The sequence below is a fragment of the Pelobates fuscus genome, chromosome 3, assembly GCF_036172605.1.
Source record: "Pelobates fuscus isolate aPelFus1 chromosome 3, aPelFus1.pri, whole genome shotgun sequence".
Classification (NCBI taxonomy): domain Eukaryota; kingdom Metazoa; phylum Chordata; class Amphibia; order Anura; family Pelobatidae; genus Pelobates; species Pelobates fuscus.
The window spans coordinates 27,922,285-27,940,584 of record NC_086319.1 but is presented as its reverse complement, the minus strand read 5'-3'; the positions used below and the strand labels follow the sequence as shown (position 1 = coordinate 27,940,584).

General features: G+C 43.2%; 1 protein-coding gene across 2 annotated transcripts in view; it reads left to right on the top strand.

The window, feature by feature from the left end:
* KCND2 (potassium voltage-gated channel subfamily D member 2) overlaps positions 1 to 17,754 on the top strand; it is a 361,032-nt gene extending 343,278 nt beyond the window's left edge. Inside the window, exons 5-6 of one of the 2 annotated variants that reach the window (XM_063446840.1) lie at positions 13,807 to 14,057; positions 16,247 to 17,754. In XM_063446840.1, coding sequence (XP_063302910.1) covers positions 13,807 to 14,057; positions 16,247 to 16,421 — 426 coding nt within the window. In that variant the 3' untranslated portion in view covers positions 16,422 to 17,754. Of the gene's footprint in view, positions 1 to 13,806; positions 14,058 to 16,243 lie in introns of both variants that reach the window. The other variant, XM_063446839.1, reaches the window with a different exon arrangement.
* Positions 17,755 to 18,300: the final 546 nt, after the last annotated feature.

Genomic DNA, 18,300 nt, shown 5'->3' with positions numbered 1-18,300 from the left:
TTGGTGCCTAGTTATATGCTCTCAGAGAGATTTCAACTTCCAGACCAGATCCAGCACCATGCCGATGAGACCCACAAAGTTGAACCTGCAGTCCATGGCTGGCTTCTGTTCCTGTTGAATCACAACCCATGCAATGGTTTAAAAACATTTAAAACAGTGTCCATTGCAAAGGGAATCTACAGTATGAAGTCTGAAACACAAGGCCTGTCTGTGCTCATTTGGATGTCAACCTGGGAACTCTGGGATAGTTGTGGAAACATCATTTCTTGGCTCAAGAGGAAGTTTTTAAGTTCAACTTTAGAAATGTAGGTGATGCATAACAGGAAATGTTCTACTTGAACCTTGACAAATACAATATATATTAGCATTTATATAGAAAAGAAGAGAACATATATGAAAAACACAAATTCAGCCCAGTATGTTATTCACATGTGATATGCACTCTGATGGAATATAAATGAAGGTGTTTGTGAAATATGTCCTGCAAAATTCCAAGTGAGCAGTTCTTACACCATAAACTGTAACCATTAAACTGTAACCATTAAAATATAATTCTAAGCTTCAAGCGGTCTCACACAGTGATTCGCTTTTCTTTGTGCAATAACAAAAAACAAGTGTTGGTCAAATAGCAATAAAAAAGAATGACCGTTTGACCAAATTTGTCATTACACTTGACGAGTGAGTTTTAAGCTGACAAAGGCAACAGATATTTAAAAAGATAATTTATCGTAAAATATATCTGTAGATGTTCCAACGTCGGAGATGCAAGAAGAGATTCACTAAACTGTGAATTGTTGACCTTGTCTAAGTGGAAAAAGAAATAAGCTGAAAAATGTTTCACATTTCAATTTAATTAACGAGCATTTCTCAGTGAGCCATGGAAATTCCAGAAATATATTTGTACATTTCTGAAATCTTGTAACTAACAAATAAATTTCCAGTTGCCTGGGATGATGACAGGGGCATCAACTTAGTCAACCATTCTCAATTATTTATAAAAAATAAATAAATAGAATAACCAGCACATTTATAATTTAAATAAAAGATATATTAGAATACCCATTTACAATAAAATGCATTAATAGTGTGGAATCAATGTTCAGTAATTTGTACAAACACAAAATTTGAAAGGAGGATGTTTTTAGATAAACCTTTCAAGGTGACATTTTTGTATTACTTTGACAAGGTCAGGAGAAGGAGACGGCTAACTCCATAGGAGGCGAAATCAAGTAAAACGCAAAATAGAAAGAAGTGGTTTAGCATTTCACACGTCTTACTTTGTTTGGTTCCCACAGAGAACAAGTAACTTTTAGACACACACTAAGCCCTCTACAAACCAGGATTGATGAAGGCAAAAATTGGATTAAAGATTACCCAGTGAAGCCTCTATTGTCATAATACATTAATTGAAAACAGAGAAAATGGTTAACCTTTTCAGCTATGTATTATCACAAATTACTAAAGTGTTTTATTATCGAGACTGAAAATAAATAACAATATAATTATTTCAAGCACTTTAAATGGTCACTTTAAGCTCCCTATCCTGAACACAGTTATAGGACCATTAAAGTCACTAAGGTCACTCTATCTCAATGAAGAGGTCTGGGTGCAATAGCCTTGACCCATTACTTTGCAGTATAAAACATTGCAGTGAAATCGTCCTCTAGTGGTTCTCATACTGAAAGCCACTAGAAGCATTCCTCTGCACTGACTAAGTATAACTTGGTCATGAGGCACAGAACCTCATAAAAAATCTCTGGAAGAATGCAGTTCTATGGCGAAGCTGTAATGTTCTAGTAGTGCTCACCGAGCATGCGCCTCATGTCCCCACTACTTCTCTATGAGGAGCAATCGAATTGGAACGTGCAGGAGGAGGCCATACTTCCATCATAACATAACAGACTGCAGAGAAGTAATTAGTGCCAAGGAAGCCTCAAGATTGGAAAAGGGTAAGAAAATTTTGTAATTATATTGATACAACTAGGAACACTAACATAACAGGTCTAGTTTAGCAAATCACCCTGATGTTGCAACTTTGAAATTGCATTTATGTCTCTTGAAACTATAAATTATAAATGTCAAACACAAAATATATAGAGATGCAGCCATAAAAGCCACCTAGTATAGCACTATTAGATAATATATCAGGACCCAATGCATTAGGGGAATCTGGTTAAGAACACCTGAGATATACTTTATGTTTGACCTATCTAGTGGTTTGTGAGTGTCATAGTATCACACCTTTTGGGATATATCATCTCAATAGTGTTATACTATGTCTTTTTTTGATACTCTGTAGATTGGCTACAGCTCAATATATTTTGTCATTTTAGTGTATTAGGAGTATGAATCTTGTGAGAAGTTGATCTTTAAAGAGACACTATAGGCACCCAGACCTCTTAAGCTCATTGAAGTGGTCTGGGTGAATATTCCCAGGCAGGGCTGCCATCAGAAATTTTGGGGCCCCTGACAACGCACAAGGTCTGGGCCCCCCCCTGCCCCCTCCCTCCCAGGCCCGCCCACGCCCTACCTAGTCCGCTGACAATGATGCGGGACTGAATGTGGTGTGTATAGTGGAAGTGAATTAGAATGTGTGTAGTGGATGTAGTGTTTGTGTGTATTAGATACTGTTTGTGCAGTGAATGCAGAGTGTGTGTTTGTGTAGCGGATGCAGTGTGTATAGTGAACGCAGAGTGTGTTTGAGTAGTGGATGTAGTGTGTGTACAGTGATGTAGTGTGTGTTTGTGTAGTGGATGTAGTGTTTGTATGTACTAGATGAAATGTGTTTAGTGGATGCAGTGTCTGTAGTGGATGCAGTGTGTGTATTAGACACAGTGTCTGTGTATAGTGAATGCAGAGTGTTTAAATTTGTGGTGGATGTAGTGTGTGTACTGTGAATTCAGGATGTTTGTGTATTGGATGCTGTGTGTACAGTTAATGCAGAGTGTGTGTCAGTATAGTGAATCCAGAGTGTGTGCGTAGTTTAGTGAATGCAGAGTGTGTGTTAGTGTGTAATGAATGCAGAGTGTGTCAGTGTAATGAATGTAGTGTGTGTGTGTTAGTGCAGTGAATGCAGAGTGTGTGTAAATGTGTAGTGAATGCAGAGTGTGTGTTAATGTGTAGTGAATGCAGAGAGTGTGTTAGTGTGTAGCGGATGCAGAGGGTGTGTTAGTGTGTAGCGGATGCAGAGGGTGTGTTAGTGTAGTGAATGCAGAGTGTTAATGTGTAGTGAATGCAGAGAGTGTTTGAGTAGTGGATGTAGTTTGTGTACAGTGATGTAGTGTGTGTTTGTGTAGTGGATGTAGTGTTTGTATGTACTAGATGAAATGTGTTTAGTGGATGCAGTGTCTGTAGTGGATGTAGTGTGTGTATTAGACACAGTGTCTGTGTATAGTGAATGCAGAGTGCTAATGTGTAGTGAATGCAGAGAGTGTTTGAGTAGTGGATGTAGTGTGTGTACAGTGATGTAGTGTGTGTTTGTATGTACTAGATGAAATGTGTTTAGTGGATGCAGTGTCTGTAGTGGATGTAGTGTGTGTATTAGACGCAGTGTCTGTGTATAGTGAATGCAGAGTGTTTCAATTTGTGGTAGATGTAGTGTGTGTACTGTGAATACAGGATGTTTGTGTAGTGGATGCTGTGTGTACAGTTGATGCAGAGTGTATGTTAGTGTAGTGAATGCAGAGTGTGTGCATAGTTTAGTGAATGCAGAATGTGTGTTAGTGTGTAATAAATGCAGAGTGTGTGTTGGGGTGTAGTGAATGCAGAGTGTCAGTGTAATGAATGTAGTGTGTGTGTAAATTTGTAGTGAATGCAGAGAGTGTGTTAGTGTAGTGAATGCACACAGTGTGTTAGTGTAGTGAATGCAGAGAGTGTGTTAATGTGTAGTGAATGCAGAGTGTGTGTTAGTGTGTAGCGGATGCAGAGTGTGTGTTGGTGTAGTGAATGCAGAGTGTTAATGTGTAGTGAATGCAGAGAGTGTGTTAGTGTGTAGCGGATGCAGAGTGTGTGTTAGTGTTATGAATGCAGAGTGTGTTAATGTGTAGCGAATTCAGAGTGTGTGTCAGTATAGTGGATGCAGTGAGTGGGTTAGTGTGTAGTGTTTGCAGAGTGCATGTTGTATTAGTGAATGCAGTGTGTGTATTGTATTAGTGTATTAGTGTATGCACTGTGTGTTAGTGTATGCAGTGTGTGTGTTGTGTTAGTGTATGCAGTATGTATGTTGTGTTAGTGTATGCAGTGTGTGTGTTAGTGTATACAGTGTGTATTGTATTAGTGTATGCAGTGTGTGTTGTGTCAGTGTATGCAGTGTGTGTTGTGTCAGTGTATGCAGAGTGTGTGTTGTGTTAGTGTATGCAGTGTGTGTTGTGTTAGTGTATGCAGTGTGTGTTGTGTTAGTGTATGCAGTGTGTGTTGTGTCAGTGTATGCAGAGTGTGTGTGTTGTGTTAGTGTATGCAGTATGTATGTTGTGTTAGTGTATGCAGTATGTATGTTGTGTTAGTGTATGCAGTGTGTGTTGTGTTGGTGTATGCAGAGTGTGTGTTGTGTTGGTGTATGCAGAGTGTGTGTTGTGTCAGTGTATGTAGTGTGTGTGTGTGTTGTGTCAGTGTATGTGTGTAAATGTGCAGTCTGGGGTGAGGGGGAGGGGGGGCATTTTAACATAATTAAATTGTTTCTCCCCCCTCCCTGCTTACCTGTGTCTAGGGAGGGGGGAGATTCCATCCCTGGTGGTCCGGTGGCATGGTGGGGCGGCTGGGGCCCCCCGGGTTCCCTGTTACCACAGAGGGGGCCCAGGCAGCACACAGCTTCTCCTCTTCTCTTCTCTCCTCCAATAACTCTCGCGAGACCCGCGGAGCGTTGCCATGGCAACCGGGTCTCGCGAGAGTTATTAGCAGAGAGGAGAAGCTGTGTGCTGCCTGGGCCCCCTCTGCGGTAACAGGGAGCCGGGGGCCCGCGGCTGCACACATAGATAGCGATATTCGCTATCTATGTGTGCAGGGAGGGAAAGTGAGTGGGGCCCAGGACTGCCAGAGCAGTCCGGGCCCCCCAGGGCCGCCGGGCCCGTGACAACCGTCATCAGGGCTGCCATCAGAAATTTTGGGGCCCCTGACAAAGCACAAGGTCTGGGCCCCCCCTGCCTCCTCCCTCCCGGGCCCGCCCACGCCCTACCTAGTCCGCTGACAATGATGCGGGACTGAATGTGGTGTGTATAGTGGAAGTGAATTAGAATGTGTGTAGTGGATGTAGTGTTTGTGTGTATTAGATACTGTTTGTGCAGTGAATGCAGAGTGTGTGTTTGTGTAGCGGATGCAGTGTGTATAGTGAACGCAGAGTGTGTTTGAGTAGTGGATGTAGTGTGTGTACAGTGATGTAGTGTGTGTTTGTGTAGTGGATGTAGTGTTTGTATGTACTAGATGAAATGTGTTTAGTGGATGCAGTGTCTGTAGTGGATGCAGTGTGTGTATTAGACACAGTGTCTGTGTATAGTGAATGCAGAGTGTTTAAATTTGTGGTGGATGTAGTGTGTGTACTGTGAATTCAGGATGTTTGTGTATTGGATGCTGTGTGTACAGTTAATGCAGAGTGTGTGTCAGTATAGTGAATCCAGAGTGTGTGCATAGTTTAGTGAATGCAGAGTGTGTGTTAGTGTGTAATGAATGCAGAGTGTGTCAGTGTAATGAATGTAGTGTGTGTGTGTTAGTGCAGTGAATGCAGAGTGTGTGTAAATGTGTAGTGAATGCAGAGTGTGTGTTAATGTGTAGTGAATGCAGAGAGTGTGTTAGTGTGTAGCGGATGCAGAGGGTGTGTTAGTGTGTAGCGGATGCAGAGGGTGTGTTAGTGTAGTGAATGCAGAGTGTTAATGTGTAGTGAATGCAGAGAGTGTTTGAGTAGTGGATGTAGTTTGTGTACAGTGATGTAGTGTGTGTTTGTGTAGTGGATGTAGTGTTTGTATGTACTAGATGAAATGTGTTTAGTGGATGCAGTGTCTGTAGTGGATGTAGTGTGTGTAGTAGACACAGTGTCTGTGTATAGTGAATGCAGAGTGCTAATGTGTAGTGAATGCAGAGAGTGTTTGAGTAGTGGATGTAGTGTGTGTACAGTGATGTAGTGTGTGTTTGTATGTACTAGATGAAATGTGTTTAGTGGATGCAGTGTCTGTAGTGGATGTAGTGTGTGTATTAGACGCAGTGTCTGTGTATAGTGAATGCAGAGTGTTTCAATTTGTGGTAGATGTAGTGTGTGTACTGTGAATACAGGATGTTTGTGTAGTGGATGCTGTGTGTACAGTTGATGCAGAGTGTATGTTAGTGTAGTGAATGCAGAGTGTGTGCATAGTTTAGTGAATGCAGAGTGTGTGTTAGTGTGTAATAAATGCAGAGTGTGTGTTAGGGTGTAGTGAATGCAGAGTGTCAGTGTAATGAATGTAGTGTGTGTGTAAATTTGTAGTGAATGCAGAGAGTGTGTTAGTGTAGTGAATGCACAAAGTGTGTTAGTGTAGTGAATGCAGAGAGTGTGTTAATGTGTAGTGAATGCAGAGTGTGTGTTAGTGTGTAGCGGATGCAGAGTGTGTGTTGGTGTAGTGAATGCAGAGTGTTAATGTGTAGTGAATGCAGAGAGTGTGTTAGTGTGTAGCGGATGCAGAGTGTGTGTTAGTGTTATGAATGCAGAGTGTGTTAATGTGTAGCGAATTCAGAGTGTGTGTCAGTATAGTGGATGCAGTGAGTGGGTTAGTGTGTAGTGTTTGCAGAGTGCATGTTGTATTAGTGAATGCAGTGTGTGTATTGTATTAGTGTATTAATGTATGCACTGTGTGTGTTAGTGTATGCAGTGTGTGTGTTGTGTTAGTGTATGCAGTATGTATGTTGTGTTAGTGTATGCAGTGTGTGTGTTAGTGTATACAGTGTGTATTGTATTAGTGTATGCAGTGTGTGTTGTGTCAGTGTATGCAGTGTGTGTTGTGTCAGCGTATGCAGAGTGTGTGTTGTGTTAGTGTATGCAGTGTGTGTTGTGTTAGTGTATGCAGTGTGTGCTGTGTTAGTGTATGCAGTGTGTGTTGTGTTAGTGTATGCAGTGTGTGTTGTGTCAGTGTATGCAGAGTGTGTGTGTTGTGTTAGTGTATGCAGTATGTATGTTGTGTTAGTGTATGCAGTATGTATGTTGTGTTAGTGTATGCAGTGTGTGTTGTGTTGGTGTATGCAGAGTGTGTGTTGTGTTGGTGTATGCAGAGTGTGTGTTGTGTCAGTGTATGTAGTGTGTGTGTGTGTTGTGTCAGTGTATGTGTGTAAATGTGCAGTCTGGGGTGAGGGGGAGGGGGGGCATTTTAACATAATTAAATTGTTTCTCCCCCCTCCCTGCTTACCTGTGTCTAGGGAGGGGGGAGATTCCATCCCTGGTGGTCCGGTGGCATGGTGGGGCGGCTTGGGCCCCCCGGGTTCCCTGTTACCACAGAGGGGGCCCAGGCAGCACACAGCTTCTCCTCTTCTCTTCTCTCCTCCAATAACTCTCGCGAGACCCGCGGAGCGTTGCCATGGCAACCGGGTCTCACGAGAGTTATTAGCAGAGAGGAGAAGCTGTGTGCTGCCTGGGCCCCCTCTGCGGTAACAGGGAGCCGGGGGCCCGCGGCTGCACACATAGATAGCGATATTCGCTATCTATGTGTGCAGGGAGGGAAAGTGAGTAGGGCCCAGGACTGCCAGAGCAGTCCGGGCCCGCCAGGGCCGCCGGGCCCGTGACAACCGTCATGGTTGTCACCCCCTGATGGCGGCCCTGACCGTCATGGTTGTCACCCCCTGATGGCGGCCCTGTTACCAGGTTCCTTAGCCCTGCAAAGGTAATTATTGCAGTTTGTAATAAACTAAATGTGAAGAAAATAGCATGCTATCCGAGACTTTTATTGCCATTCGAGACTTTTGATGTTTTATTGGTTCGGTAGCTGTAACTACCGAATACCCCCAAACACCCCCCCCCCCCCGGCCCATTATCTTCAAACAAAACTGTCGATTAAGCATTCTCCCTGTGCGGCCAAACGCCATGTGCGAGAGAAAATGGCGGCCATCTTGTTTGCACAAAAGGAGGCAGCGGGACTTGGTCGTTGAGTGTCTGGAACTAAGATCAGACACTCGACTTTCTGAACATCGGTTAAACCATATGAACGCCTGCTTCCTTTTCCCGAACAGCCAGGAGAGCGCTGTTCAGTAGTTTGGTTCCCACAAACCAGGGGAACAATAGCTCCTATGAGCCAGTTCGTGCATTTATTAGTTTTTATGATTTTTCTAAACAGACCGACCGCACAGCCTAAATTCATGGAACTGTTTTCGGCAGGAGTCTCGTGTGCGGTCAGTAAAATGGGACTTCCATAAAATTCAAAAAACCCTGAATTGATCTGGGTGATTTTTGGATATGTTGGTCACCCAGATCAGGGCTATCAGGGGATATGGGGATACTATGTGTTTTAAGGTACTTTCCAAGTTTTGGGGAAAATGTGTTTTTACTGCCTGGAGAGTTACCAAGTTAGCTGACTCAATTATCTCACAGGTAGAGAGGAGGGGATTGTATGTTTGCATTGGGAGTGTTCATCTTGGTCACTATAATATTATTGGCTGTAACCTTTGTGTCCCTCACAAGGTCCATGTGGGAGTGCCCCTTGCATGGGGACTTGCATAAAAGCCAGTGTGGCACCATTAAAATTCATTCCTGTTGTACCCTTCATGAAGTCTACTCATGTTTGGGTAACGATCTACTTGCTGGGGAGCAACTACCTGGAAGCTGCATTCGTCGGAAACTATGCGTATCTACACCCGAATTGCAGCTATAATCACTCAGGCTCAGCAGTTCGGGAGGAATAGGCGAACAGGGTATATACTATACCAGCGTTCGTAACACTAAACAAACTAAAATAAGGTAAGGTAAGTGACAGATGGAGGGGGGCATTATAGGGAGCCATAGTGCCAGGAAAACAAATTTGTATTCCTGGCACTATAGTTTCCCTTTAACTGAGTTAAGTGTCCAATGTCCCACACTATTTTGGTGACAATCGTTGTGGTGTATACACTGTATATTTGTCGAAATTATTAATGTCAGTGATTTGATTCTACTGATGACTTCAGATAAGGCTACATATATTATTATATATCTAGTTCACCATTCCATTATATCTACGTATTATGTGGCTTCCAGTATATTTGCCTTATGAGTGATGTGCATACTTTTCAAGTAATGGCAGAAGACGTAAATAATAGCTGTGGGAGATAAGTTCAGCTAGCTTCACATATTTCAGCTCAGTCATTATAGAGGAATTAGGGTGAACGTTCTCTTGCGACATTCCATTTTTATTTGTGAGATGAATGTTTGTGTCATAAGAAAAGAAATTGAAACAAATTAAATAACCCTGCGCTGGAAGACTAGGTAATCAAATCTGTATATTAAAGAACATTAATAAATTGCGTGTTTATCATACAAAATGAGAATGGGAGCTACTAATTTTAAAGAGATATTAATACAAAACTACGCTGCAAATTACTCACCACTCATCAAAAAAAAATGTAAGTTAACAGAAAACTCCTAATTCAGTGAGACCCTTTAGAGTGCCCAAAAGTGCAATAAAAAACATTAGAGAACATCCCTATGCATTAAAGAGGCCAGGTTTAAAGGAACACTATAGGGTCGGGAACACAAACATGTATTCCTGACCAGAGGCGGCTCTCTAATTAGGCGGTTTAGGCGGCCGCCTAAGGCCTCGCGCTGGCGGGGGCCTCGCGGCCGCCTAAACCGCCTGTTGGCAGAGTGTGTCAGGTCCTCGGTCAGTGACCGAGGACCTGACACCAGGAGGGGGCCCGGCGGCTTGCCCGGTATGCCGCCGGGTGCGAGGCCCCTCCTGGCTGCCCGGCCAGCCACCGCAGACACTGGTCTGCAGCTCCGCAGTGTGCAGAGCTGCAGACCATGTGACTCGCGAGAATTGGCCAATCAGAGCGTTGCCGCGGGTTACCACGGCAACGCTCTGAAATCTCGCGAGATTACACAGTCTGCAGCTCTGAGGAGCTGCAGACCGTGAGCAGTGACCATCGGACCACCAGGGAGCCCACTGGACCACCAGGGAAAGGTAGGCTCTCCCTCCCCATCACCCCCCACCCCCCTCAGGCTCACCCCCACCACCCTCAGCCTCACCCCCACCACCCCTCCCCACCATCACCCCCACCACCCTCAGGCTCACTCCCCACCACCACCATCACCCCCACCACCCTCAGCTTCACCCCCCACCACCATCACCCCCACCACCCTCAGCCTCACCCCCACCACCCCTCCCCATCCTCACCATCACCCCACCACCCTCAGCCTCACCCCCCACAGCTTCACCCCCCACCACCATCACCCCCACCACCCTCAGCCTCACCCCCACCACCATCACCCCCAACCACCCTCAGCCTCACCACCCACCACCACCATGACCACCCTCAGCCTCACTCCCCACCACCATCACCCCCACCACCCTCAGCCTCACCCCCCACCACCATCACCCCCACCACCCTCAGCCTCACCCCCACCACCATCACCCCCACCACCCTCAGCTTCACCCCCCACCACCATCACCCCCCACCATCCTCAGCCTCACCACCCACCACCACCATCACCCCCCACCACCCTCAGCCTCACTCCCCACCACCATCACCCTCAGATTCACCCCCACCCCCATCACCCCCACCACCCTCAGCCTCACCCCCACCACCATCACCGCTCCTCAGCCTCACCCCCACCACCATCACCCCTCCCCACCCTCACCATCAACCCCCACCACCCTCACCATCACCCCCCACCACCCTCACCATCACCCCCCACCACCCTCAGCCTCACCCCCACCACCATCACCCACCATCACCACCATCACCCCTCCCCACCATCACCCCCCACCACCCTCACCATCACCCCTCCCCACCCTCACTCCCACCACCCTCAGCTTCACCCCCTCCCCACCCTCACCCCCCACCACCCTCAGCCTCACCCCCCACCACCATCACCCACCATCACCACCATCACCCCCCACCACCCTCAGCTTCACCCCCACCACCATCACCCCTCCCCACCCTCAGCCTCACCCCCACCACCCTCACCATTACCCCTTCACCCTCAGCCTCACCCCCACCACCCTCAGCCTCACCATCCCCCATAAACCCCCGCCACCCTCAGCCTCACCTCCCACCACCCTCAGCATCACCCCTCACCACCCTCAGCTTCACCAACCACCACCCTCAGCATCACCACCCTCAGCATCGCCCCTCACCACCCTCACATTAGCCCCCCCACTCTCACATTAGCCCCCCACTCACATTAGCCCCCCACTCTCACATTAGCCCCCCCCACTCTCACATTAGCCCCCCCACTCTCACATTAGCCCCCCCACTCTCACATTAGCCCCCCCCCACTCTCACATTAGCCCCCCACTCTCGCATTAGCCCCCCACTCTCGCATTACCCCCTCTCACTCTCGTATTACCCCCTCTCACTCTCGCATTACCCCCTCTCACTCTCGCATTACCCCCTCTCACATTACCATCACCCCCCTGCTCCCTTTCACCATCACCCCCCTGCTCCCTTTCACCATCACCCCCCGCTCCCTCTCACCATCACACCCCCCGCTCCCTCTCACCATCACACCCCCCGCTCCCTCTCACCATCACACTCCCCGCTCCCTCTCACCATCACACCCCCCGCTCCCTCTCACCATCACACCCCCCGCTCCCTCTCACCATCACACCCCCCGCTCCCTCTCACCATCAGCTACCCCATACACATAGGGTCTCAGACAAAAACGCAAACATGCTCACAGAGACATACATTCGCACACACAAGGATACTCTCTGTCAGACACACTCTCAGGCACATACACAGGTAGACAGTGCATCAATGTGTATATGTGACACTTTTTTGTTAGTGGGGCCTCATGTTTGTGTTTCGCCTAAGGCCTCATAAAGTCTAGAGCCGCCTCTGTTCCTGACCCTATAGTGTTTAACCCACCATTTAGGTGTATTGCCCTCCCTTAGCCCCCCTATAAAAGTTTAAAACTCACCTTATTTCCAGCGTTGCGTGGGTCCACCGGCACTGGCTCCGCCCCCTTTGTGACATCATCAAAATGGCTGATCTTTAGCCAATCAAATCGATTCCCATAGGGAAAGCATTGGATTGGCTAAAATCGGCACAGGGTGGGACCAAATGCCATTTTGGTCAATCAGGACCTCCTTATAGAGATGCATTGAATCAATGCATCTCTATGAAGAAAATTCAGTGTCTCCATGCAGAGCGTAGGGACGCTGAATGTCAGGGCTGGTTTTTCGGCAGCACTGACCCAGGAAGCACCTTCAGTGGCCATCTGAGGAATGGCCACTTGGAGGTGTCCCTAGAGGCCATGTCCCTAGAGGCCAAGGGAGCTATTATACTCACCATAACAACTACATTAAACTGTAGTTCTTCTGGTGACTATAGTGTCCCTTTAATAAAGCCACTCTGCACATTATGAGTCTGATTAACCACACCTAGACCTTAACACTGAATGCAAAGCTGAAAGAAACCGACTGTCATACAAAATATGGAAATCTGGAGCATATCGATGGTGCTGACATTTTAGCAGTATAGCTTTGTAGTGTGGGTGTCTTGGTGATGTAAATGATTGTGTCATGATATTAATGCTTTCTTCACACCTTTGAGGCACTAGAGCAGTTGGCTGAAGATGGTCAAGGACGGATTTCCCAATAGAGAGAGTAGGAGGTCCACTAGGGGAAGCCTGTTTTCAACACTTATAGTGTTATAGTGTGCCCTTTTGGAGCTTAAAGGCTCCCACACCACTTTATCTCAATATTAAAATCTGGTTTTTAAGTACAGGATCAATGTATCTAGGTATTAGGCAATACTGCTTTAATGTCTCCTTCAGTGGAACAAAGCCAGTAATCCCCTTAAGGACGGAGGCAAACGTAAAAATTTTGATCAAAACAAACCCTGGAATTTGACTAAATGTCAACCATAATTTACCTCTTTCATATTATGTGCACCCACACTTATTATATATCATTTTGTTCAGGAGGAACAGAGCTTTCATTTTACATCAAATATGTATATATGAAACATAATTGCATATTAATAAAATATAAAAAAAAAAAACAGTGAGAAATCAAGAAATACATTTTCACCAACAAACTGCACTTTTACTGATGACATCATTGCCGCGATACATTTTACTGTTTCGAAACACTCATATTTGCAGGGCCGGTGCAAGGATTTTTTCCGCGATAGTGTCTGTGGGACTGCCTGACAACCTGGTGATCTACCATTTGGGCATCCCTGATTTAAAGTCTGTTATTTATGAATCTAAAGGGATTTCTTGAGACCAAAAACTGCTGACAATCATACTAAGATACAGATCGATGAACGGGCAATTTGAAATTGATGCAGAAGAAAGATTTGTTTTTTATTAGTGGACTTTGTCATGCAATAATAATAGACCTGCTTCAATATAAACGGAAAATAATAAAATGTAAAATGATGGCCTATTTTAATTAGATTTAATTAACAAATCTGTACTTATTAGTTTTAATGCTATGAGAATATTGATTCACTTTGCACTTAAATAATAAAATGAATGAAATACCCTATAAAGCATGTGAATATATTGATAATTATACGTTAGACCAATTCGATGGTTATCCTGATAATGTATAATTACATTTCTGACTGAATTCTTGTGTTTATTATTATTATAGTTTAGTGTGAGACATGTGAAGTCTGAATGATATATGTCTATGTCTCCATTTTGTGGCCTAGAATCATGAGTTTGTGGACGAACAAGCATACCAAGACGGCTGTATGGGAGTGTCTACAATAAACAAACCAAAAAACCACAGTCCATCGTTGTCATCACAACAGAACGTTAGCCATTTCTGCTGTTCTCGAAGGAATAAAAAAAATGGAAGAATCCCAAATGCTAACGTAACCCAATGCAGCCACCATGAAAGCCTTCAGGAACTGAGTGCTATACAGATCCAGTGTATGGAAAGAGCCCCACTGTCCAACAGGTACATAATTTAATCAAATTATTTTATTGGTGACAGCTTACCAGAATTTCATAGTGTATTTTACTGGTGTTTTACAAAGGTAAAATATTCTGTTGTATTAGTGTACCGACAAAAGTAACCAAGAGACGATGATTATGTGCCATATGAACTAGCATTTATATTGTGCCAAGATATTCCACTGTGATTTACAGTTATAGAAAATGGATATAAGGAAGGCCTTGCTCAAACAAGCTTTCAAGCTATGAGAATTTGAGGTAGGCAGATTATATCACTACCATCTTTCCCTGAAAATAAGTCCTAGCTTATTTTCAGGCAATGCTTGTATTATAAGTCCTAACCCAAAAATAAGCCCTAGCAACTAGTTCGCTAATCTATGTTCGTGGAATTTTATCCAAACAATTTGTGGGATTCCATGCGCTAGAAAGCTAATCTATATTCAGGGAAGTTTCCCCGAACATAGATTAGCTTACTAGGGCATGGAATCCCGCAAATCTATGTTCGGGGGAAACTTCCCCAAGTATAGATTTGCAGGATTACATGCCCTAGTGAACTGGTCTATGTTCGGGGGAATTCCACAAAACATAATCCTGCTTTCATGCACATGCTTGCAACCGTTTTTTCCCGAAATGAGACCCTAGTGCGTTTTTCGGGGGACACTTACTGGTGAGGTGGTCTGAATTACATTAAGTTTTCTTTCTATTTCTGAATAGTTTTCTATTAATCGGAAGTAGTATTCATAGACCCCTAAAATGAAGTGCACCTCTTCCATGTATTTTGGCAGGGTTGGATTTTCCATTAGACAGAGAAATCCACTGTGCACATGTGTTCAGCATTTATAATGTGCCTTTTTGAGTTAATTTAGGATGCTGGGGAGAGATAAGTACCAGGAGCCCTGGCCAGTGTCCTCTCTAGTCCAGTCAATCTTAATAGCAGAGCTGCAGAAACCATTATAGAAGTTGTAAAACTCAGTGCTGTCCCAGCCCCTCCAGTGTCTGTGTGTGAGGCTGGACAGGAAGAGGAAGGGATCATTTCCCATCTGCCTACCCACAGTCTCTGATGCACACTGTATAATAGCTACTGCTCCTCTTATATCATTAAAGGGACACTATAGTCACCAGAACAACTACAGCTTATTGTATTTGTTCTGGTGAGTATAACAGCATGGAGATGCTGAATTTACCTCAAACAGATGCATTGATTCAATGCATCTCTATGAGGAGGTCCTGATTGGCCAAAACGGCATTTGGCCCCGCCCCCATGGTGATTTTAGCCAATCCAATGCTTCAACTATGGGAAAGCATTGGATTGGCTAAAAATCGGCCAATTCGATGATATCACAAAGGGGGCCGAGCCAGTGCTTGCGAACCCGCGCGGCACTGGTAATAAGGTGAGTTTTAAACTTTTGACACGATTGAAAGCATTTTGACATGATTATTTATTTGAGTTATGTTGAAACCTGCGTGCATTTACACATCTGCAAACATCCAATGTACGCACAGATTCAAACACAAAACATTGCTAGCAGAACAGAAATACGCACGCACATACAAACATATGCAGTTGTCAAATAGGAATGTTTTTTGAATGTTTTTAGGCCTGCAGCGTCCATTTAATAAATTGATTATTCTTATTTTAGCTGCCTTTTTTTTTGGAGTAAGGAGCTAGAGGCACTTTAGAATGTTGTGCCTACAAGCGCTTGACATGTAAATCCAGCCCTGATATTTGCCTAGGCCACATAATCAGCCCCCCAAATTTAGCCTGGCAGCTATCATTTACATTTTCTATATCAACAATGCAGGTATGGCTATTTTTCTACTTGTTAAATTCTAATATCTATATATTGTTTGCATGAGATCATTGCTACTTCAATCTTGGATTGAGACCAGAAATTGTGTGCCTATGTCATTTTAGTGTCTACCTATGTTGGAACAGGACTATTGTATTCCTTAGGCCTCAGACAACTGTAGGCATATATATTATTTCCTGTAGATCCGCTAAGCTAATGAATGCTTATTTTGTTCTTTACATTTTTTTTTTGTTTAACCCCTTAAGGACACATGACATGTGTGACATGTCATGATTCCCTTTTATTCCAGAAGTTTGGTCCTTAAGGGGTTAAATCCAACTTAATTAATTGCTCAAATCAAATCCACATTTGACGCAACTTGCTTTTTCCTTTTATACAGTAGATCCAGTCTAAATGCCAAAGTGGAAGATAATTTTAAACTAAACTGTGAGCAGCCTTACGTCACTACAGCAATAATAAGCATCCCCTCACCACCAGGAACTGCACGAGAGGAGGACGGGAGATCGGGAACACCAGATTACTCTCAAAGAAACATTGTTCGAGTGTCAGCTCTATAAATCAACTCCAAGCAGGTTTATATATAAATACGTATAGGTATAAAAAAAAAGGGGGCTGTTGTAAACAGCATATATACGGAGGTAACATTGAAACCTTTCTTATATTTTCAAGCAGTAGTTGATTTGCATATTAAAAACGAAAGCTGGGACACAGTACCATGGGACCATACAACAGATCTTCCAACGCATTTTACAGGGTTACTGTGTGACTACGTACATGAGCACAATGAAAGATCTCCCACCGACAATTTTTTTTTTTCTCAATGCAACTTTTTTATGGAAATTCAAGCAAAAAAAAAACAAAAAACAAAAACAAAAAAACCTTAAAAGAAACTCTTTTACAAGCATTTGGGAAATAAAAGTGCTATAGCATAGGAAACATTTTGATAACAAGTTTCCCTAGAGGGAACAATGAACATTACACACGGTAATGAATATGAAAGAACATGCATAGCAAGTATATTTGTACTTGTTTAAATGACAGCTATAATGCATGCAGATATTCTTTGGAGCAGAGATCCGAGATAATTTAAATGGTTCCCATCAAGCATTATTTGAAAGAAATGCCTGTCAACGCACCCACAGCAACTGGATGAGAAAAATGTTTACAGTAGCTAAACAAAGACAAACAAAACCATTTTGGGAACAGAACAGTATTTATTATTGTACCTCCACTGAGTTACATTATGTGTTGTACATAATACTGATTTTTTTTTTTTATATTTTTTTTTTTATGTTGTTGTTGCTGTTGTTGAGTTATCTCATTTCTCAAACAGCTGCAATAATGAATTATATGTCTGCTACATCAGGAATCTCAATATTTATTTTCGAAAACGCAACATGCATAGTGGAAGAAAACTAAACAAAAAAAAAAACAAAGACAAATTGCATTTGATTATACATTTTATGTTCTTTTAGATTATTTTTTTTGTGTGCGTTTATTAGAATGAAAAAGAAGTATCTGAGCGAAGATGAGAGCTATATTAGCTTTCTGGTATTTTTAAATGAAAAAAAAAAGAAAAATTGAAACATGACCCTCTACACGATTTCAGAAAATGCATGAAAAATTATTGTGATTGGTCCTGAATGCTTGCAAAAAAAAAAAAAAAATGTTTATTTCGTTGTTAATTCTTTTGTAGTGCTGGTAGTGTCAAGTTTTGTTGTCTAACATTAATATACAAGCATACTATGTAAAAGGAAAGGGACTTCTTCCTAAAACACAAACATTAATTGAAAGGACTGATTCTCAAATTGAAAATTTTAATAAACATAGCGCTTACAAACATTAAGATGCAGAGCAGCAAAGCAATTTATTGTTTTGTTAACCTTGACGTCTGTGGTACAGATATCTAATATTTGAGAATAATGAAAAGTTATGATTTTCATCCAGAGAGTTGCTGAGAGTTTTTCGATTAAAAAAAAGGAAATAGGCAAGAAAGTTAAAACAAGAGATTCCAATGTATCTTTAATACACTTTGAAGCCAATTTTAACATGAAGTGTTGTGAACAATCAATTTTCATTCATTGTTCAGAAAGATGGGTTTTGTCATTGAATAGATAGAACATCCTTGAATCCATAGTGTAGAATAACACATGCATCTGTCTCGAAATACTGTGTTGTTTTGTACCGCATTTACTTAACATTTTTTTTTATTTATTTAATTATTTGTAAGAAAACGGCCACAACTTCTCTGATGTCTTAAAACTTCAGCAAATATTGCAGTATGAATGTTCCATTTTGTTGTAAGGAAACCATTCTTGTATAAGTGATATATAGAATGATATACAGCATGGAGGTATTTGTAGGTAGGAACCGCACTCAATCCCTAAGCATCCACCCTGTGCTCCGGAGCAGGACCAGCAATCCCCAACAGCAAAG